Source organism: Erpetoichthys calabaricus, chromosome 12 (assembly GCF_900747795.2).
Source record: "Erpetoichthys calabaricus chromosome 12, fErpCal1.3, whole genome shotgun sequence".
Classification (NCBI taxonomy): Eukaryota; Metazoa; Chordata; class Cladistia; order Polypteriformes; family Polypteridae; genus Erpetoichthys; species Erpetoichthys calabaricus.
In genome coordinates this window covers 136,264,697-136,286,975 of record NC_041405.2, presented here as the reverse complement: position 1 = coordinate 136,286,975, position 22,279 = coordinate 136,264,697, and the positions used below count along the sequence as shown (strand labels likewise).

The 22,279-nt window shown below is 41.1% G+C and overlaps 2 protein-coding genes across 3 annotated transcripts in view; both read right to left on the bottom strand.

The window, feature by feature from the left end:
• Positions 1–22,279, bottom strand: part of LOC114661558 (duodenase-1-like) — a 271,168-nt gene that overhangs the window by 36,895 nt on the left and 211,994 nt on the right. The window lies entirely within an intron of this gene.
• LOC127529947 (mast cell protease 1A-like) lies at positions 1,746–10,105 on the bottom strand. Its single transcript, XM_051935354.1, has 5 exons — positions 10,033–10,105; positions 9,649–9,808; positions 2,610–2,745; positions 2,221–2,448; positions 1,746–2,104 (listed from the first exon to the last, which is right to left on the bottom strand). The coding sequence occupies exons 1-5, from the start codon at positions 10,082–10,084 to the stop codon at positions 1,931–1,933; spliced, it is 750 nt and encodes a 249-aa protein (XP_051791314.1). The 5' UTR covers positions 10,085–10,105; the 3' UTR covers positions 1,746–1,930.

The window sequence follows — 22,279 nt, the reverse complement described above, 5'->3', positions numbered from 1 at the left end:
CTGCCTCACACACAGCCGAAGTCAGTTCCTCTCTTTGCACCTGTGGAGAGAGGCCCTCCACCGCATGCAAGTGCACAGGTTCATGTGGTGCAATGTTTGGGGACCCAATCTTTTTCTTACAGGTCTCGTTCCTTCTCTGGGTGTGATGAAAGTCTAGGTCTCTCTATGGCATAAAGAGAGACCCTGTGCTGTCTGTACCCCCTTTGACTTGCACTTGACTGCCACCAGCTTGGCAGGGGTGTGGGGAGCCCAGACACTGGCACTAATAACTAAGACATCACCGTAACATATATGTCATTTAAATTAATAACAAATATCGAAAACTTAACATAATAACAACATTCAGTGAAATTGAGCATGTAATGATTATCTTTAAATAGGAGTCTTTACCCACAATTCCTATTTACCGTATGCTCGTGTATGCAAATAATGCAATCTACTTATCCAATCATTTAATGAGCATTGCCAGTGAGAGAAGCACTACCCATAACTTCTTTAGCATGCCCAGAGCAAATCTCACAAATGGTGATGAGGAACAGAGGGCGATATTAAGTTTTAACACAAGTTTTATCAGATGTCAATTTGGGAGACGATGATAGTTTGAGTTATTGTTATTGTTGGACTGTGTAGGTTGTCAGACGTTAAGACCAAATATGCTAAAATAATATAAAGCAATATAATCAGGCATTCGCTTTGAGACCAAGTGTTCATTGGTCTGTATTGTTTAAAAAAATGGCATCTCACCCAGGGCCATTTCTGGGCAACAGAATGTGCTGAGCAGATTGCAGACAGTGCAGGCTCTGCTGAGGTGCACACCATAAACATTTCTTTGTCCCGTCTGACAAAATTTTCTAAACAAAATAAAGATAGGAATCACTACATGGGGCTGCAGTAATGCGCTGTGACCACGAGAGGGTACCTTAGGCACTTGCCTAGACCGTCTATGACCAGAAACGGCTCTGAGGTCTATATAGCTGTTATGAGAAAAATAAAAACTTTAAATTTGTTATTTAAAATCAGTGCTTTCAATCCACTGCAGTAGTTGTTTCCCATTATTTTTATTGGGACAGCTTAGCTTAACAAATAGGTTTTTTAATGACTGAATTGTTTCCTCTTGGTTGTCAAATGTTCTTCTCATATTCTTATGTTTTTCCTATGATGGTACACTTTTTGTAATCAAAAATATCCCAAGGCACACCACTATTTGACTAAATACAAACACATCACATCTCAAACACGGGCTCAGCAGTCCGAAGGGGTGGGAATATCAGAGAAGCAGGTAAAAAAGCAGCTCCGAGATCAGCGTTCACAGACATGGCACTTAGTGAGCACTTCAGTGGCATCTTCCAACTGCTTTGTCCCTTTGCCCACCACTCTCTGCCTCAGAGGTAACTGATATGCCCACTATCTACCAGCACTGTGAGGCTTGCTGGTGGCCACACACCCAGGCAGATGGACTCTATCAGCCAGGGGACAAGTCCAAAATGCTTTAAAAGCTGTGCCCACAACATAGGGATTGCGGAGCTGCTTTTATGCCAACATCTCCAAGTAGTTCTGTCCTCCTCAGCCAGGTCTTGACCACCTGTGAACTTTGTCCCTCTCAGGTTCAGACCTAGGTGCTCTACACTGTTATTTCCACAGCATACCTGGGTAGCTCTCATGGCACACCACTTTGCACACTGGTTGAAAAACACCCCACTACAGAATCTGAACTTTTAATAATAAGTCACACACTTTGTACACTGCAATGAAGACTTTATTGAGACAGGTAAGCAGATGAACAAATAAAATCACCCAGTAATCCACCCTGTCTGTGTCAGCATTCTAAAGGCTAACATAAAAGTGCACTATATTTTAAAATCCTTGCGGCTCAAGAACCCAGCTGACTTAATGAACGAGGGGTGGTACCTTCCTGGTTCTGTAAGACACCTCAAACAGAAATGCTGGCTTCCATTTTCTGGTCGATCCAGTCTCGATACTCGGAGAGCTTTGTGTAGACATTACTGTCAGGATCTTCACATTTGTCTGGGCCATAAGATACAATTCCCTCAGCAGTGAAGAGGTTCCCACTGCCAAGACAAACCAGTGGGCCTCCGGAGTCTCCCTGAAATAGACATAACTGGTCTTAAATTGATATCATATGAAAATAAATACCAATGATGAAGAAGTCAATTGACCGAATCAAACTTTGTTTTCTGGCTTTTCAGATTGGATACTTACGACACAAGCTCCCTTTTTCCCACTGCCTCTTGCACATATCTGTTTAGTTGAGTCACAGTATTTCTGGACCTTCACCTCCACCTCTCTCAGCACATCACTGATTCTTCCTTTGGTTGCATTTCTTCCCCATCCTGCCACAGAGCAGGAGGTACCAGGCTGTAAGGACTCACCACTCTCTGGAAGGCGGATTGTCGTTACTTCATGTGTGAGATTGGCACTGTGGTTCAGCTGTTTCAAATGAAGAAAAGTAAGAGTACGGTCAGTCTGACCTTTAAGCTCTAGGCGTACTTAGAACTTCAGGCTTCATTAAAAATAAAACCATGAGTTAACATTTAGATTTTCTGAAAGTCTAGAAGAAATGGAGTAAATCTGGAGCCCCCAGCACTCACCTTCAGAAGCATGATGTCATTTGCAAAAGTCACCTCATCATATTGTTCATGAGGGATGATGTCCTGAACTTGTATCTGCTGCTGGGTCATCTCATTACTTGAGAGGTTATGAGCCCCTAGAGTCACAGTGATTTTCCTGTGAAGCACAAAAGCAGCTAGAGAGTCAGGGAGAAGTATAGGGTGAGTGTTTCTGCATTGACGGTAGGATGGTGGCAATTGTCCAGTCTTTCTCTGAGACACCTAATCTGTACATTGCACAATACAGAGAAAATACAGAGAACTGAACTAAATAAAGATAACCTGTGAGAAAATAATTGAAATGTTCTAAATTGTACTATTCTATAGAAAGAATTATTGGAGACTCTAAGCTGGACTGCAGCTGGCCTCCGAATCTCTTGAATTTTCAGGCTTCTTCCATCTTTAATTTATAACTTATCTCAAAACGGAAAGACATTGAGGTCTGACATTTGTCAATAACATTTGTACGTAAAGCTGTCAGTCTCTTCATACTTCGCACCATCAATCTTTTAATCTGCATCTGCATATAATGCATGAAGCACCAATTGCGACGGACATGTTTGTCTGTCTGTCTGCCTGCCTGTCTGTCTGTATGAAACAACTCGACCCCGGGCCGGTCAAGTTTGTTGAAATTTGTTGAGACAATTCAATTTCTGTTATAGTCTCTCAGACAGATATAAAGCTTTACAAAGGCTTGAACTTTCAAAATCTCCCATTGAAAAGCATTGACAAATTTGCAGTCTTGTCTGTCTTTAAAGAGCAAAACATTCTGTTTGACTCCAACTATAAATTAGTTTACTGTTTCAATTTTACTTTGACATTAGTTACATCAGCTTATATATTTTTTTTGTACTCATCTGACAGTATGAGTCAGACACCGGGAAGGTACATGCAAAGCACACATGCTAAAAAGTTACTTATCTGGAAATGAATGAATGGACTGCCCTGCCCGGGGTTTGTTTCCTGCCTTGCACCCTGTGTTGGCTGGGATTGGCTCCAGCAGACCCCCGTGACCCTGTAGTTAGGATACAGCGGGTTGGATAATGGATGGATGGATGGATGGATGGATGGATGGATGGATGGATGGAAGAGGAAAGAAATTCTGTAAATGATGCTCAATAAGCATAGATGGAAAGAACAGTGTTTTATGTTACAGAGTAAAGTACCTCACGGCTCCATTACCTGCACATCATTATTGTAAACAACAGACATTATCAACATGCAGATAAAAGATATTGAACTAATTTATTACATGAGGAAGGCGCAGTTCTCCAAAGTGATATAAAGATAGCATGGACTTAGACAGGGAAGTGCAGTTTATTTCGGTAGAAGATCAGAGAAGTGGGCAGTATAACAACTACTGTCATGCAGAAATAGCAGGATGGAGCAGAACTCCAGCTTGTGCCATAATAAAGCTTAGTGCTATAACATTTGACAAAGAGTTGGGCTGCCTTCCCTTCTGTGTATTTTGAGACTGAAAAGAAAATCTTTAAGATGTGTTTCACCTTTAGAATTCCTATTATATAAGATTTTATTTATTAAGATAGTTTTAATAAAATACTGAGTTTTAACTAATTTCAATATCTAGTTAGGGAACTTATTTCAGATGCTTTTCTTCTTTCATGGAGTAATTTTGATTCTTATTTTATGCTAGTATTGTTCCTTTTTTGTTTTTATAGTTATTTTTCTTTTGGTAATTTTGCTTTATTGTTCATATAGCGTGAGTCGGCCTTTAGTTTGTTTAACTGAGTGGTATGGTGTTACTGCAAAGGTGGAGAATGAGGGGATTGTATTTACTGCACCAAATACCTGCTTCAGCTCATTCTAAAACTACCTTTACAGCTCTTTGTTTGCCGTTGTGTTTTTCTTTGGAAGCTCCACCCTACTCATGAATATTGATGAATTACAACAAATTGGCAGAACGCATAGAAATATTTTTTTTTACATCATTATGTTCTCGTATCCACTAGGTGCCAGCTGAATACTGTCCCAAGAGTTATTTGACCTTAACACTATAAAGCATATCATTACATGTCACCTCAAGCTCGACTTGGGGTTGACTGTAATTGCAGAGAATTCTGAGCTCGGGGTTAACTCGAAGGAGGTTGAACGGAGCCATTCTGAATAATAAATCATTTTATTTATAAATATTCTTCATTGCCTTCTTTGTAACTAGCCAATGTTTGACAGTTTTCCCCCTCTAGTGGGCAGTTTTGGGATTATTTCAGAATTTTGAGCTTGGGACTCCTCTACAGAGCTCAGCTACAGGCAGTGTTCATTTTCAAGAGAAAAAATGAGACAAAATCATTAAAGTCCAAAACAGATTACAAAAATGACTATAATCATCCTGACTATCTATCTATCTATCTATCTATCTATCTATCTATCTATCTATCTATCTATCTATCTATCTATCTATCTATCTATCTATCTAACATACTGAAATATGGACACCCAGTGGTAGCACGTTTCCATTTTGCATATTGACAGTACAATGTACCAATGTCACAGGGTACCAACTGGATGCTGCCACCAGCATCAACATGCTCATATGAACATGCAAGAATGGTGGCATTTGTAGGCAAAAACAATTAACAAAAGGGAGATTTTCTAACATCACTAAAACAATATTAACATTTTATAATGACAACAACAGAAAAATGAAATCCAAAAATGGCTTTTGCATGAAGGAAAACTTTAAGATAATATTGGTTAAGTTTTGATTGGCAGTGACACCGTCACTGATAATAATCACTTATAATCTATATATATAATTCACTAAGCCAGAAGACAAGTAGCCGACCATGGAAAGCATGCCGGAAGGGGCGTGGATTCACTAAACCGCCGACAAGTAAGACGCCAATGGCGCACGCAGGAAGGAGCCACGCCCACCAACTCTTAGACCATTGGATACGACGAAAAAATCAGTCACGCCCACCAACTCGGACGCGACGCCTCGAAAAACATGCCGTCATTTCTGTTTGTCTGTGCCACAGTCCACTTGCAACTCTGAGCCACGTTGACTTTTCATTAGTCAACCTCAGTGGAATCTTGGTTCAAACAGAGGCAGCGCCAGAGAGAGACAGAGGCACACACAGGCAGCGCGAGAGAAAGAGCCGCGCGCACACATAGGCAGCGACAGAGGCACACACAGAGGCAGCGCCAGAGAGACAGAGGCACACACACACACACACACAGAGGCAATGCCAGAGAGAGACAGAGGCACACACACACAGGCAGCGCGAGAGAGAGAGACGCGCACACACACAGAGGCAACGGCAGAGAGAGAGACAAGCGCACACACAGGCAGCGCGCGAGAGAGAGCCACGCACACACACAGAGGCAGCGCGAGAGAGAGCCGCGCACACACACAGAGGCAGCGCCACAGAGAGACAGAGGCACACACAGGCAGCGCAAGAGAGAGCCGCACAATCCTTTAAAACTGAAGTTAAAACACAATGAAGGAAGCAGTCTTTAAAAACCAATAAGCCCTGTGCCTCTTTTTCATTAGCGTCTCACCTGCTTCAGGCCCTGCAGCAGTCGAGACGCTCTCTCTGCAGCTGACCTTCTCTGTGCCTGACTCCACTACTGTCAGTCGCCTGATTAAAAATGGCCTTTTGAAGGGGAGCTATGGACCCGCTATACCACAGGAACACATTGCCTTCGAGCCTGCTCTCGCTCACTCTTAACGTACCGGCTTTCTCTCTCTCTCCTCACTCGCTCGCTCCTCGCTACACTGTGAGTGCGATGATTATTTATTTAAAAATGGGCTTTTGAAGGGGAGCTGTGGACCCGCTATACCACAGGATCACCTGTGACAATGCCTTCACATTGTTTTCCTTTTATTTATAATCCTGTTGAGCAGATCAGACACCCAGGCAAACAACACTGAATAATCAATAGCTGCAACTACTTTGCCCGCCCCCACTCCTCACCTGAGTCGGTTTCGTCTCTGTTCAGCAGTGTTTGCCAAATTCGGTCCTGGTGAACCCCTGTGGCTGCAGGGTTTTGTTCCAACCAGATTCCTAATCATTAATGCCGGTGAAACTCATCCGGGATAAGTCGGTTTTTCAAACGCAGCCTTGTAGCAGATTAGTCTAGCAAGATGTAATAATCCGAGATGAATGCGCGCCCTTGCGCTGAGTGAAAAGCCAATATATATTGAGTCTACAAAACATGATCAGCAAGTCTTTGATAGGCTGCAACAAAATGATGAAAGAACGGGCGCACACAAGCTGAGTGGGTGGGTGTTAGTTAGTTAATTAGCAACTCGAAGGATTTCAAGATATAATATACACTTGAGGTAACACTGCAAAAGCGGCCCAAACCAGAAAAGACAGCTGGCAAAAAGTGGCTGACAAATTAAACGCTTGTGCATTGTACTTACTGAAAGCAGCGTTATGGATTTTCCAAATGTTTTATTTTTTTCCCTCTGCTTAAAAAACATTGAAAAAGCGGCGCGGATTGTTTTGCAGTGTGTAAAACAGTTTGTTTGTCGTGGATAATTTGCTATCCACACAGGGAGGAACCGGGAAGCGAACCCACAATCTTCCACTGTCTCCTTACTGCAAAGCAGCCGTACTACTACAGCGCCACAAGGCAGTTAAAGAATGCACTGGGCCACATGTTCATTTTTTCCCCCGTGCTTAAAAGACATTAAAAAACTGTTTCTCAACTGTGACTCCGGAACAACTCAGTACGCGAAAAGCGGCCAGAATCGCAAACAACAATGAAAACTCTACGTGACTCACAGGTAGTGATGGGCCGCTCGATACTAAGGTTTCGACACTGTGTCGAGCTTTCGAAACACTGCAGATTTTAATACTTGATCGAATAATGACATCTGTGATTTAAGGATTTCACATTTTCTTTCTCAAATGTGCTTACCTATATCATGACAAAGTACAGAGATAAACCTTTATTTTCTGTCTACTCCGTTTTAATTAAGACAGACCAAAGAAAACATTTAAGGCTATTAAATGTGATCTCAAGAAAAGATCAGGGTTAATTATAATACTAATAACAGGAGCGATTATAATGATACAGTGCAAAAGTAAATACTAATTGAAAGAGCCGGGAATGCATGAGGTGAGGCGTCTTATTTTGTTTAACTCTTGCTATCGTATAGTGCATTCTGCCTGTCGGCGTTAGTTATATTTATATTTTTTAGACATCAGACACTAGAAGCTGCTGACGAACCCTTCTCTTCGTTGTCAGTCTGTAGCTACGAAAAAATAAAAGCAATACGACTTTTAACAGACGTCACTGAAGTGTATCATAAGTTTCTGTAACGTTAATGAAAATGGCCAGGAGGTGTCACGAGAGAGGTGAGTGTCAAATGCTTCGAAGCTTTGATACGATTTCCAACACAATTGCTTCAAACGTGTTGATGCTTCGCGAGGCTTCACCCCGCCCATCACTACTCACAGGTTACTGAACGAGAAATCAGCAGACTAGCATGATGGATGGGGCGTAATGGGCGTCCTTCCCCTCTCCTCCAGATTTTTCAAATGTTAATTTTTTCCCTGTGCTTAAAAATTATTAAAAAAGCGGCCTGATTATGCGGCGTATGGTACGCCGCGGGTTGGCTAGTAATATATAAATGACAAAACAGAATTTACAAATGATCTTTCTTAGCTAGAAGCTGGTCATTTTCTATTTTAGGGGCTATTTTTGACAAGTTAGGTGTGGAGGAAATCAAATGGCCTGCACAGAGGCCTGACCTCAACCCTACTAAACACCTTTGGGATGAATTGGAATGTCAAGCCTTCTAGATTTTGTGGCTGGAAGGAGAGTCAATTTTAATAGTACTGCTTATTTTGTTTCATTTTGTAAAGTATCATTTTAATAACCTTTAAAAAATCTCCCTAGCCCATGGACAAATTACACCAGTTACTGTTCTCCAGTGCCGGAGAAGTCCTGCTCTTATTCTGCATTGTGTGTACAAGTTTCTCCTTTAGCACCATTTTGGATTCACTCACACAAACAGCATACAGTAAGTGCAACTTGATTCAACCAGACCTGAGGTTCTCACAGGAGTTCAGCGCTGAGATACCAAAAAACCTTGGTGCAATTTAAGTTCATTGAGTTATGTGTGGTATACCTGGAAGATAGAGGACTGAAGACAAATAGGAAGAAGACAGAACATATGAAGTTTAATGACGATCACGAAGAGAAGTTAGTCTGCAGGAAGAGCTATTGAAAAGAGTGGAAAAGTTTAAATATTTAGGATCAGTGGTAGCCCAAGATGGAAAATCAGATGCAGGAATGGCCCACAGAGTGCAGGGTGGATGGAATAATTGGAAGAGTGTATCAGGAGTATTATGTGATCAAAGAATTAAGGCGAAGGTTAAAGGTAAGGTTTTTAAGACAATGGTAAGACTAGCAGTGGTGTTTGGAACCAAGACCTGGGCAGTAAAGGAAGTGTACGAGAAGAAGTTAGATGTGGCAGAAATGAGAATGTTGAGATGGATGGGTGGACTTACAGAAAAAGAAGGAATAAGAAGTGAGACAATCACAGGTACAAAAAAAGCAGGAGAGATATCTAAGAAAGTACAGGAAAGCACATTGAAATGGTATGGACATGTGATGAGGAGAGACAATGAATATGTGTGGAAAAAAGTGATGGGAATGAAACAAGTAGGAAAAGGAAAGCGAGGAAGGCCAAAGCAGAGGTGGATGGATAAAGTAAATAAAGATTTGAAAGAAAAGGGTCTGGCTAGGGAGGAGGTGCAGGACCAAGCTGTTTGGGGAAGGTTGATTAAGCACATTACCTGACATAGAAGGGAGAAAAGAAGAAGAGGAACAAGTAGAAGAAGATGTCAGTTCCAGTGTAAAAAAGTCATATCTTTTCAAGTGCCTCCTTATGACGGTTAATATTACAGTGTTAAATCTGCTTTATTCTCTACAGGACTCATTTCTTAAGGTCATGATGCATGCATTATCTAATTTACTTTTTTATTGATCATCACCAAATAAACTTCACGTTTAATGGAGGTAGCCAGGACTCTAAGAGACTTACTGTCCTTCGCAGTGGGCTGCTGTTAAGATGAAGTCTTGGTGAATAAGGAACCCTCCACAGATGTATTTATTAAAGTAACTTTCTATTTTCAAAAACGCCATGTAGGGTCGGCTGTGGGGAGGGGCTTCAGTCCCATCAATGATCTTGTCTCCACAGACACCTGAAAGCACAGAAGTTAAACGTGTGAGGCTGGACAAGTAGATGAAACCATTAGCCATTAGCACTAGTTTGACATAAACATCATTCAAATCAATTTGTACTTATTCTGAAAACAGATGGCTGTTATTATATAGCAGATTAATTACATTTCTTTACGAGAATGCAAAATTGTCTATTTCAAAATGAAATGGCATCACTAGCCCCTCTCCTCCTGTCCCAGTTTACCTGCCAGTCCGAGGCAGATGGCGGTGATGGCACTCCAGCACACTCCAGGCATGGCTCTGCTTCTTTCTGTACAACTTGGCTTCTTAGATCACATTGATATACAGCGGCATAGGGGAAGGAGGGGGAAGGCGGGCATTTTGAAATGGACCACAAACCACATTATATGCAGTTGGCACCCACAGGAGGAAAACGTTTTGCTGTTCAGGAAAAGACCTGACAGTTTTACATTTCTTCATAATAAAGGTGTACAGCAAGTGTATTCAGTGATTTGAGTAAGAAAAGTCTAAATTAGAAGGCTTTATTAGTAGAAATGAAGAAATAAGTTTTTATAAGTAAAAGAAAATTGTCATAAAAATAGCAGTTAAGCAGGAAAGTAAGCTGCTCATTAATGTAAAAGGAGCTATAATGAAATATATGGGTGATGAAATAAGTAGGCAATGAAATCAATGCTTATGCTCCTTATTAGTCAAGACCATCATGGATGTCTCAGTACCAGAAAATGTAACACCATCATCCATCAATATTTTGTTGTCATTCCCAAGGAATATTCAGAACATTGTGGTGCCTTTAAAAAACAAAAACTTTTAGAATTGCCACCGCACAGACACAGTGAGTTTACCAGGTGCACTTTTATCCAAAGTAAAGCCATATGCATTGTTTGGTCATAAAACCAAAGCAATGGATGATTGCGTAAAAGAAAATGAAGAAGGCCATCAATCCATCCAACTGAAGAAAAGTTCTATTTGTTAAAAAGAACATAGGTTTCATGCAGCCATGTTTAAAGTGAAGAGAATTATCTAAAATATCTGTAAATAATGGTTATGATCAGATCAATATAATTCACTTTAGCTCATCACAATTTTGTCTTTCCAGATATGACATTTTGTGCTTGTATTTTATAGCCTCAGCCATGTCGGTTTTTGTTACTCTGTCCATTGCTGGTCATATGATATGAAAGACGCATGAATTATTATGCTATCATTCACATAGTACATGAGACTTCTTTTTTGTCAACAACCATCAATATTTACTAATAATCCTTTTTGTAACACATTTAGTAGAATTCTAAACATATACCCTTAAAACATGACCCACTGGCATTTCCCTTTTGAGCTCCAGAAAACATCCACACTACTGTGTTTAATTTAAAAAGGAAATTATCTCTGTTCAAACTAGCATTTTCACACCACTTATGGAAATATCTCCACTCACACTGAAATGACTGGAAACTCATAAGACACAAGTGTTCATCTAAACTGGGCCCACACACAATGGCAAAAAGAGGAAAATAAAAGTGCTCTCAACGTTAGACATCGACGTGGAAAAAACTCTCCTCCATCTTCAAAGAAGGCAGCCATGGAGTCCAGAAGAGAATGCAGAACATTTCTTTATTTGCACAAATGTCTCACGGAGTGAGCAATCAATTAAACAATTCATCTACTTTTATATTTTTTCTTGATTACATCATGTCATGTGACTTTTATCCATCCATTTTCCAACCCTTTAGAACTTTAGAATTTATAACCTTGGAAAATGTGCCGAAATCTTCTTTAAGACAAGGCAGAGACCTCTTTCAGCTTTAAGTTGCATTTACTGTAGTTAACCCTTGAGTTACACTCAATCCTTTTCATTGTGCTTAGTTATTCATTCTGTTATAGCTTCATATATACATATATTTATGACCAATTATATATTAACCCTTTATTAAATTTATATACAGTATATATATATATCCATCCATTATCCAACCCGCTGAATCCGAACACAGGGTCACGGGGGTCTGCTGGAGCCAATCCCAGCCAACACAGGGCACAAGGCAGGAACCAATCCCGGGCAGGGTGCCAACCCACCGCAGGACACACACAAACACACACACACACCAAGCACACACTAGGGCCAATTTAGAATCACCAATCCACCTAACCTGCATGTCTTTGGACTGTGGGAGGAAACCCACGCAGACACGGGGAGAACATGCAAATTCCACGCAAGGAGGACCTGGGAAGTGAACTCAGGTCCCCAGGTCTCCCAACTGCGAGGCAGCAGCGCTACCCACTGCACTGCACAATATATATATATATTGTCGCAGGTTGAGGCCCTTGCCGTCCTCTTGAACCCTCTGACTCGACTCCAGACACCAGGTAAAAGTCCAAATATTACTTTTATTTAGACAATAATGTGCACAAAGCACCCTCCACTCCACAATATTCATAAATCAATAAACACTACAATAATCAATCCTCCACACTCCCAGACACTTCACCACCCTTCCTCCCAGCTCAGCTCAGTGTACTGGTTTCCTAGAGGCCTTTATATAGTCCCTGACCCGGAAGTGTTTCTCCCTTCTGTCCATGTGATCATGAACACTTCCGGGTCGGATAAAAAGCTCCTTTCTTCAACCCGGAAGCACGTTGTTGCCTCTTGTCATGTGATCATGACGCACCTCCGGATTATAGGGCAAGTAAGAGTCCAGCAGCCTCCCCACAGCGACTCCTGGTGGTCCCCAAGGTATCCAGCAGGGCTGTGCATATAAACTACAAAGTCCATGAGGCCCTGCTGGAATTCGGGGAATGTCCCCGCTGTTGGGAGAGCTCCATCTGGCGGCCTGGGGGTGAGGGCCGGAATATTTAGCCGGCCACACACCACAATATATATATGTATATATATATAAACTGATCAATAAAATTAAAGGAACACTTTAAAAACACATCAGATCTCAATGGGAAAAAAAATCCTGCTGACTATCTCTACTGATATGGACTGGGTAATGTGTTATGAACAAAAGGATGCCACATCATTTGATGGAAATGAAAATGATCAACCTACAGAGGGCTGAATTCAAAGACACCCCAAAAATCAAAGTGAAAAAATGATGCAGCAGGCAAGTCCATTTTTACCAAAATTTCATTGCAGCAACTCCAAATCGTACTCAGTAGTGTGTATGGCCCCCACGTGCTTGTATGCATGCCTGACAACATCAGGGGTGGGGGGGGGGCGGGGGGGACATGCTTTTAATGAGATGACAGATGGTGTCCTTGGGGCTCTCCTCCCAGATCTGGACCAGGGCATCACTGAGCTCCTGGACAGTCTGAGGTGCAACCTGTCAGTGTCAGATGGACCAAAACATAATGTCACACCCAGAGGTGTTCTACTGGATTTAGGTCAGGCAAGTGAGTGTGGGGACCAGTCAATAGTATCAATTCCTTCATCCTTCAGGAACTGCCAGCATACACTCACCACATGAGGCCAGGCATTGTTGTGCACCAGGAGGAACCCATGACACACTGCACCAGCACAGGGTCTGACAATGGGTCCAAGGATTTCATCCCGATACCTGATGGCAGTCAAGGTGCCGTTGTCTAGCCTGTAGAGGTCTGTGTGTCCTTCCATGGATATGCCTCCCAAGACCATCACTGACCCACCACCAAATTGGTCATGCTGAACGATGTTACAGGCAGCATAACATTCTCCAAAGCTTCTCCAAACCCTTTCACGTCTGTCACATGTGCTCATTTTGAACCTGCTCTCATCTTTGAAAAGCACAGGGCGCTAGTGGTGGACCTGCCAATTCTGGTATTCTATGGCAAATGCCAATCGATCTCCATGGTGCTGGGCAGTGAGCACAGGGCCCACTAGAGGACATCGGGCCCTCAGGCCACCCTTATGAAGTCTGTTTTTGATTGTTTGGTCAGAGACATTCACACCAGTGGTCTGGTGGAGGTCATTTTGTAAGGATCTGGCAGTGCTCATCCTGTTTCTTCCTTCCACAGTCCTTTCCAGCTCTCCTAGAGTAACTGCCTGTCTCCTGGAATCTCATCCATGCCCTTGAGACTGTCCTGGGAGACAAAGCAAACCTTCTGGCAGTGGCACATATTGATGTGCCATCCTGGAGAAGTTGGACTACCTGTGCAGCCTCTGTAGGACCCAGGTATTGCCTAATGCTACCAGTAGTGACACTGACCGTAGCCAAATGCAAAACTAGTGAAAAACAGTCAGAAAAAATGAGGAGGGAAAAATCATTGATAAACCATTCCTGTTTCGGGGGGTCATCTCATTGTTGCCCCTCTAGTGCACCTGTTGTTAATTTCATTAACACCAAAGCAGCTGAAACTGCTTAACAACCCTCTCTGTTACTTAATGGACCAGATCAATATCCCAGAAGTTTCATTGACTTGATGCTATACTCTCATTAAAAAGTGTTCCTTAATTTTTTTGAGCAGTTGAAGACTTGCCATGGGGTTGGTTTAAATTAACTTCTTTTCCAGCACCCCATGATGCTTTACAATGCCTGCAAGACATCAAAAATCTGTAGCAGCCGTGCTATATGGGGATGTCACTACTTGATCTATGCTATCTACATAATTTGTGTCGTGCATTCGAAGAAAATTCACACCTGCATACTGTAAGTATGTTCCTTCCTCACACTTTAACGTGCTGTCCAGTAAGCTTCATGTATGCATGAATAATTTGCAGTGTGTACAGGCATGTGTGATGTCACTACCTGATCGGTTCTCTAGACAGATTTGCATCCTATATACATTTAAAAAATCTTTTCATTTGAGGAATACATTTATGAATGAATGTCACCAATGACCTTTCCTATGAAGAGCACATGGGGTCATGAGGTCACTGGAAATCGGCGTGTGGCACTCCCGTTGCACTCCCAATATCTTTGCAAAAGGACGAACGTCCAAGTCTTTACAGTCCTGGTGCTTCCTGTTTTGCTCTTTGATGAATGCTATCCAGTGACCTGAGACAAAGACTGGACCCCCTTTGGTGCTGTGTGTCTCATTGGAGAATCCTTTGTTTGACTTTGTGTTGAACGAACGGTTGCTCACAGAGTCCCGAATGAAGCACATTATTTATATTGTGAGGGAGCATCAGTTATGGCACTATGGCCATGTGGCACTATTCCCCGAGGGTGATCTAGCTCAGAGGATGCTCATTGTTGAGGACAAGTGAGGTTGGACCAGACCAAGGGGATGCCCATGTACCACATGTCTGCGGCAGATAGATGGTCATTTCTGGAGGGTGGGACTGGATCACATATCTTATTAAGACATTGCCAACTGGAATCCTGAAATGTTTCCTCACTGTACCAGTACATACTCCCCAGCCCAACCTGACCTGACCTGGTACATTAAGACCATGATGAATATTAGGAAAATACTTTGTGTTTCTGCATAGATTCAGTGTACTTTGTGTCTTCACTGGTTGACTATATACTGCAGAGTGGGTAGTGACAGGGACAGTCCCCTGAGTATAAAACACTAATTCCTTGTATCGCAGACTCTGTGATCACAGGCTCGAATTTAATGGAATGAATGATCTCCTCCCATATGTCAAATTTATGTTTTTATGGCCTTATGTCCTGATGTCAGTTACATCAAATCATACAATGCCAGAAAGACCTACTAGTGCTACTGGACATGGTGAGTCCACTGGAGACTTTGGGTCATGGCCACATATAAATGTTTATCATAGTAGACAATGCTATTCGTCATCCTTAGGCAGTTCTGCTCCTGTTTGCCAATTCAAAAACAATTGCCTGAGGGTGAGTTGGGGCATTTGTGAGGGTAGGAATACCCAAAGTGGTTCTCACAGACAAGTGAGACGTGAGTTTGCTGATAATGCTTGTAAGCAGATGACCACACTGCTAAGAATACAACATCCCAAGGCGTACATTTATCACCTGCAGACAGAAAGACTTCTGAAACACTTTTTGTATTGTATTGTGTTTAATCCATAAATCCTTTTTCTTAATCAGCTTCTCAAGGCCAAGGTCATAGTTCAGCCGGAGCCATTTGAATCAAACCTTATAACAGTTGTTGAGAAAGATTTTTAAAGTAGACATGAGGAATTAAGATTAACTGCTCCATCTCATTTGGTTAGCATAGAGGAAGGCATCATAAGCATCCACTGACGTTTCTTCTTCTGAGCTGCTATACAAGAGACAACACAGTGGAATCCTCAAAAAAGGATGGGAAGATTAGTGTGACAATCAGGCCACCTAAAAATGTCACCCACCTGTGCAAATGTTTTGAAAACTGCACCCCATTGTGCATGAACACATAGAAAATAGCCAGCAGATTTAGACATGACTTGCAACCACAATACCACAGCAAGCAGATTTCAGTTTGTGGCTGGAGTAACGACAAGCATTCTCACCTCTAACTCAAATTTACTGACATGCTGATGTCACACATGCAGGATATTTATAGAATGTGATTGTTGTATTTCTGAGTTTCCCCCAACTGCGGTTCAAATGCTGTTTTGATGTTAATTTTGTTAATATTTTATGTTGACAGAATTGATTATTTAATTTCTGTTGTTCATGTATGTTCTGTAGTGTTTTGTGTGTTTTGTAGGTGGTCCCCCTATAAAGGTGGGGCTAACCCACAGTCCCTTGCAGTTCATTTGAATGCGCTTGGGAGTTGGTAAGTGTTGTTATGATTTTTTTATTGGATATTTTGCTCTGTTTTTGACTTTGCCTTGGATTTTGTTTTGAGACTGTGTTTGCTTTGGATTGACTTTATTGTGTCAGGTAACACTTTTTGCTTTTTGCTGCTCCTCAGAGATTACTTTTGATTCAAAAGTATATGTTGATAAAAATAATTTTATTTGTTTATAAATGTTCTGTGTTTGCCTTTGTTATTAGCTTGGTTTGATGGTTTCCCCCTTTACTAAGCCTTTTTGTAAATTTTTGGGGGCTTGTGAACTCTTATGATAATAAAGTCTAGCTAACCTAAACTATTTTAAAATACGCTGTGAATACAGCTAATTTTTCAAAATTATCTCCCTGTGTAATATTACCCTGCTTGGTAAATGTAAGTGTGTGCTGTGTAATGGATGGCACATATGGACTAGCATCTCAGACCAGGGGCCTAATGTATAACACCGTGCGTAGAATTCACACTAAAACATGGCGTATGGACAAAAAAAGAAATGTGCATATGCACAAAAAAATCCAGATGCATAAATCTGTGCGTATGCCAACTCCCACGTTCTTCCACTACATAAATCCCAGTCAGCGTGAAATGTAACGCACGTGCACTCGCCTGCCGCCCCTCCCTGACTCCTCCAAGAATTACACCTCTTTGAGTATGCAAATGAACATAAATAGCCTCTTAAGTTCTGCATTCTGTGAAAGGACAATGGAAAAAGCATGGGGAAAATAGAAGAATTTCACTGTATACCAAGTGGAGGCAAGGAAAAACATACTATTTGTTGGTTTAAGCAGTGGAATAAACAACAAAAGGAAATTGATCAAGTGATAGAGTGGAGGAGAAATTCGAAAGTTCAAGTTCAGAAAGTCGCACAGTGCCTGAAATAAAAAGAAGTGGTCACATATCAGAGTCGCTGTAAAGAGACAAGTTGTAGCCCACACTCTGAGTGTCATATGGAAGCTTATTAAGGTACAGAGAAAAGAAAAAAAAATAGGAACACAGTGGGAAAAAAAGGTTTAAATGTCAACTTTAATCTCAAAATTTCCACTTTAATCATGTAGTATATTTTGTCATTAAAGTAAAACGTCATAAACTTCATCTTAAAATCGTTTAATTTACTAGTTTCTCAGATCCCATCATAACTAAAGTAGTACGTTAAATGCTTCATATTCTATGTGTTCTTCTATGTACTCTATGTGTGTGAATCACTACATGCTTCTTAAACACGTTTTTTGTTACTGCACTTATCTTCACTTATAATACATCACATTCATGATATTACAGCTCTCTGAACATTTTAGAATACTAAGATGTATACTTGATATCATTTTCATGATGAAATTAATTAGAGCATGTATTAAACATGTATTGTGAATGTCCCCTTGGGATTAATAAAGTATCTATCTATCTATCTATCTATCTATCTATCTATCTATCTATCTATCTATCTATCTAAACATGGGGACACAGTGGTGCAGTAATAATAATAATAAATTTTATTTATATTGCACTTTATATTTTAGCAATCCCAAAGTGCTACAGAGTAAAAATAGAATAATAAAATAAAAAAAAAAGAACAGAAGAGTCTATAAAATACTTTAACAAAATGACTTTCTAAAAAGATGAGTTTTTAGGTTTCGCTTAAAGGCCTCAGTCGACTGTGGGGCTCTCAGGTAATCAGGGAGGGCATTCCACAGCCTCGGCGCCACCGATGTAGTAGTAGCGATGAGCTGGCGCCCCGTGCAGGGATTGTTCCTGCCTCCTGCAAGATGCTTGCTGTACCATGCACGACCTTCAATGAAATAATGTATTGCAGCAGTATTGTTTCTTTCAAATGTACTAACCCCCAATTCCTGTCCTTTCTTTTCTTTCTCCAAGTAACCAATTGCCACACAATCAGCTCTTTAATAAATGTCAAGCTATCTGTAAGCTCAGAACGCCGATTCTTTAAAACTTTTAAGGAACATTGAAATATCTTCATAGTACATGTTTAATTATTCCATCTATGCATCCATCCATCCAGGGTCACGGCAGTCTCAGCAAGCATACAGCGCGAGGTAGGAACAATCCCTGAATGGGGTGCCAGCTCATCCCTACTGCTGTCCACTATGCCCTCATGTTTAATTATTAACAGTATACAGTTTTTAAATGAAGTTAAAATTTTATCTGTTTAATGTAATATATACTGTATACTTTGCTGCATTTCATCTTAAAAATTATATCAAGAGTTCCAAGAAGATCGTGCCTGGAAATCTAAATTGACTTAGAAGCCAGTCGCCATTATCTTTAAATACATGCTCTCAACTGAATGGTATGGTACAATGAGATTTAATATGTAAATCCTCCATAAACTTATTTTCCTATAAAATGATAAAATAACAACAACAACAATAATAATAATAATAATAACAAAACAATGAAAAGCATACTATATGAAAGCATAAGTGGCTCAGGCTGTGCAATATTACAACTGTAGTGCAAGTTTACAGTGAAGTGATTGTACTTATAAGTACAAACAGTTCTACCAGGAGCACTTGATGGACTGATTGAGTGCGTTTAGAGCTCTTGGGATGAAATTGTTTCTGAACTGCGACATCCCTGCAGGAAAGGCTCTGAAGCATTTGCCAAATGGGAGATATTCAAGTAGACTGTGCCCATTGCTGAGGCAGTGTGTACTAGAAGCTGTACCCCGATAATCCTCTTTCTGATCAGCTGCTGTACAGCTGTGATTCCACACTCAGATACAATGGGATAAAATACTCTGAGCGGTGCACTGAGAGTGATAACGCAAAAGCAGCTTTGGTATTTGGAATAGTTTGGAATAGTTTGGCCATTCTGTGGACCATTATATGGTTATAGGTTGATTACAATCAGATACCTTAAATTTATAAAAGAAATATGGTTAAGTGTATTTGATAAAGCCGCGTCGGGGATGTAAATCTAAAAAACAAAGGGAAACCACCCAGAAACAGTAGCACTGCTTTGACTCTGGGTGCTGCCAGTTTGCAAAACCGAGCAGAGAACTTGCGTACACAATGGTTTGAGCTGGTGTGAGAATGCATGTGGCTTTACGCCACGTTTAGTTTTTATACTTTGCGATGTGAGCGTGGAAATGGGTGTACGCACCGTTTATACATGAGGCCCCAGGAATGAACAAAGATCCTTACCTGGCTGGGAGGCCGGTGCAATGGGAAGCTGAGGGAGATGAGTACGGCTGAACGTTTTCTCCTCCAATACACCACATGGCAGTGTCCCTGAGTTAGGACTCCCACACAGACATGCTGGGATCTGTAGTTCCATGGGGCAGCCCTGTTGTGTTCTGTGGGGACCGACAGGGGGAGCTGCAGGGATTCATACTTCCCTACTTTCCGGAGGGGAAACACAGCAGCACGGGTTAGCTACCAAACAGAGGATTAGTGCACTAATAAGCTTGACCTAGGGTTCAAAAAAACCTAGCACTGGCACTGATTGAGTGATATATGTATGATGAACAAATCTAAATTGCACATACTGATAATCTAGATTTCTAGAGGAGGCCTTTATGCTGTCAAAAATGGTAATCCAACAAATCTTGTAACCAGACTTTTTGAATAGCTATTTGATTAGCTGCTGTACTATCCAATATAAAATTCAGAGACAGGTCTGGAATCAGAATTAAGTACAAAGGCAAATTTAATTAGTGGGTGTACTGGCAGAGGAGTAGACAGAACAATACCGTGTGCTTTAATAGCCAATCTTAGATAGAAAAAAAAGGAGGTTTGGAATTGAGGATTCCTTGCATAATAACTGAAAGGGTTTAAGGCCACTGGAATCAAAAATATGTACCTAATGTACAAATACCACACAGGGAATGTGCTCGGATGATCCCAGGTCTTAGATAAAAGAATTTGCCCAATGAGGATGCCAGGTGAGTCAGACTCGGGTAGAAGAGGATGAAGCTCACTTGGAGGAGTGGAAGGTGAAGGAAAATGATTGGTGTGAGAGTTGCAAAAGCCTTTGTAAAGTATTTTTGATGCAAATAAATCCTTTTATTATATCGGGACTTGTGTCTGTGCAGTTGTGTCAGGGTTTGGGGTGTTTCAACACCCCCTAGTGGTCACAGTTAGTTAACTGGACGGCATGTACTGTCAGGTAGTCCAATTAAGAAGAAAGATCTCCTTTGCATCTCTTGTTGTTGCCTGTGTTATTGAACAAAGACACCATAATAGTATAATTATCTTTTTAAATGTTATGAAATGAGACTGAGACGAGTGGCCATTAAAATGGCAGTGTGCCATCCCCCCAGATCAACAAGGACTAAACAGTAATTCACAAAGGAAGCCTCATTACCGCTAAATAAAAGAAATATTCTTAGATTTTTGAAGAAAAGCAGAAAATAGACTTCCTCTTTTATTTAAAGACTCTCAGACAGAAATGACTAACTGGAGGAGGAGCAGCAGGGCCTTCAGTTTCCTGCAGATCTGGATTTCAGATTACAGCAAAGCTGCCAATACTGCTGACTAGATGCCCTTGTGGTCAGATAGCCCAATTTAAGCAGTTTCCTGGTGACAAGCTAGTAAAAAGGTCTTCATTTCTATAATGTTTCCAATTTCTAGTCCGCTCTGTTATTCTAGGTTTGCTAAACTTTACTACTAGTGTCAGTTCAGTTAAGTCATTACTGAAGAGCAGGTTACCTTCAGTCACTCCAATTTGGAGTTGTTAGTTGGGCTCATCTGCACATCTGTGGAATATGGGTGGAAAATCAAAGAACACAGAGAAAAATACTACTGAACATGAGGAGATAATGCACATAGCCAGGCCTACAAACAAACCCATTGTGTGGTATTTATTGTCCTGTTCTATGTAATGGGTCAATATTTGCAATGGTGTCTGAAAAAATACACACTAAGCATTTCTGAATATTAGCAATAGTTTTGGAGCTGTGTTGTCTTGTCAATGTCAATGATTTTATCTTTGGCCTTTTTAGTCCTAGTGTCTTAGTCTCCGTAATATCCTAATATTCCAGTACTGTAATGGCTTGGGATGACATCAGTGATGATTATGAGCTGGCATTGCATCATTCAAGCAAGCAACTTGAATGACAATTGCAGGGGAGCCTATAAAAATGTTGCATGATCTTCAACTAGTGCAACTAAGTGAGCTATCCTTTTCAGAATATCTAAATCAGCAAGGAAAAGAGCAAGAATCCATTGGTTTAGAAAGCGCCACCCAGTAGTATGTTATTTTCTCAACACCCCCTACATCTACTGGCATATTTCTGGACTTTTCTCAGATAAAAACTTTAAAAGAATTTAAAGGAAGAGTTTGCAGTGTTGCACTAGGACAGCTGTGATAAGAACAGACCATTTATCTCAACAAGCTCACCAGTCCTGTTCATCTAGATTGTGTCATGCATGTGTGTCGGAGGATCACTTTCCAGACTCATCAGAGGTATGTCATACCACCCCAGAATGAGAGAGGGTGCTGTTGCTACCAAGTCATCTCCCTGTCCCTCCACAGCTCTGAGAAAATGCCCCATGAGAGCAATTGACTCTGATTTTACCAGTGCGATTTCTATAAAACCTCTGCTCTCTGGAAAGGGGGCATCTATGACCAGAGTGAGCTGGCTGAAGAACAGAGCTCTCTCTCAAAAGATGGCTAAATTGCAGCTTCCGAGGGCATTTTCTTTGTGCCCAATATGCAATGTTTTGAGTGTACTATCAAGTGCTATTTTTGTTGTCGTTTTTGTTAGAATTAAACAGGACGACCTAGCTGTCGTCCCAAATGTTTACATTTCTGGGCTTCGTCATTCACCAACCCAA

What these genes read in the sequence shown, in the direction of transcription:
- LOC127529947 (XM_051935354.1), bottom strand. Translation starts at nt 10,084, where the DNA reads ATGCCTGGAGTGTGCTGGAGTGCCATCACCGCCATCTGCCTCGGACTG. An exon ending in CATCTGCCTCGGACTGGCAG is followed by an intron (nt 9,809 to 10,032) that starts GTAAACTGGGAC and finishes CTGTGCTTTCAG; the next exon opens with GTGTCTGTGGAGACAAGATC. An exon ending in GCAGCCCACTGCGAAGGACA is followed by an intron (nt 2,746 to 9,648) that starts GTAAGTCTCTTA and finishes TGTGCTTCACAG; the next exon opens with GAAAATCACTGTGACTCTAG.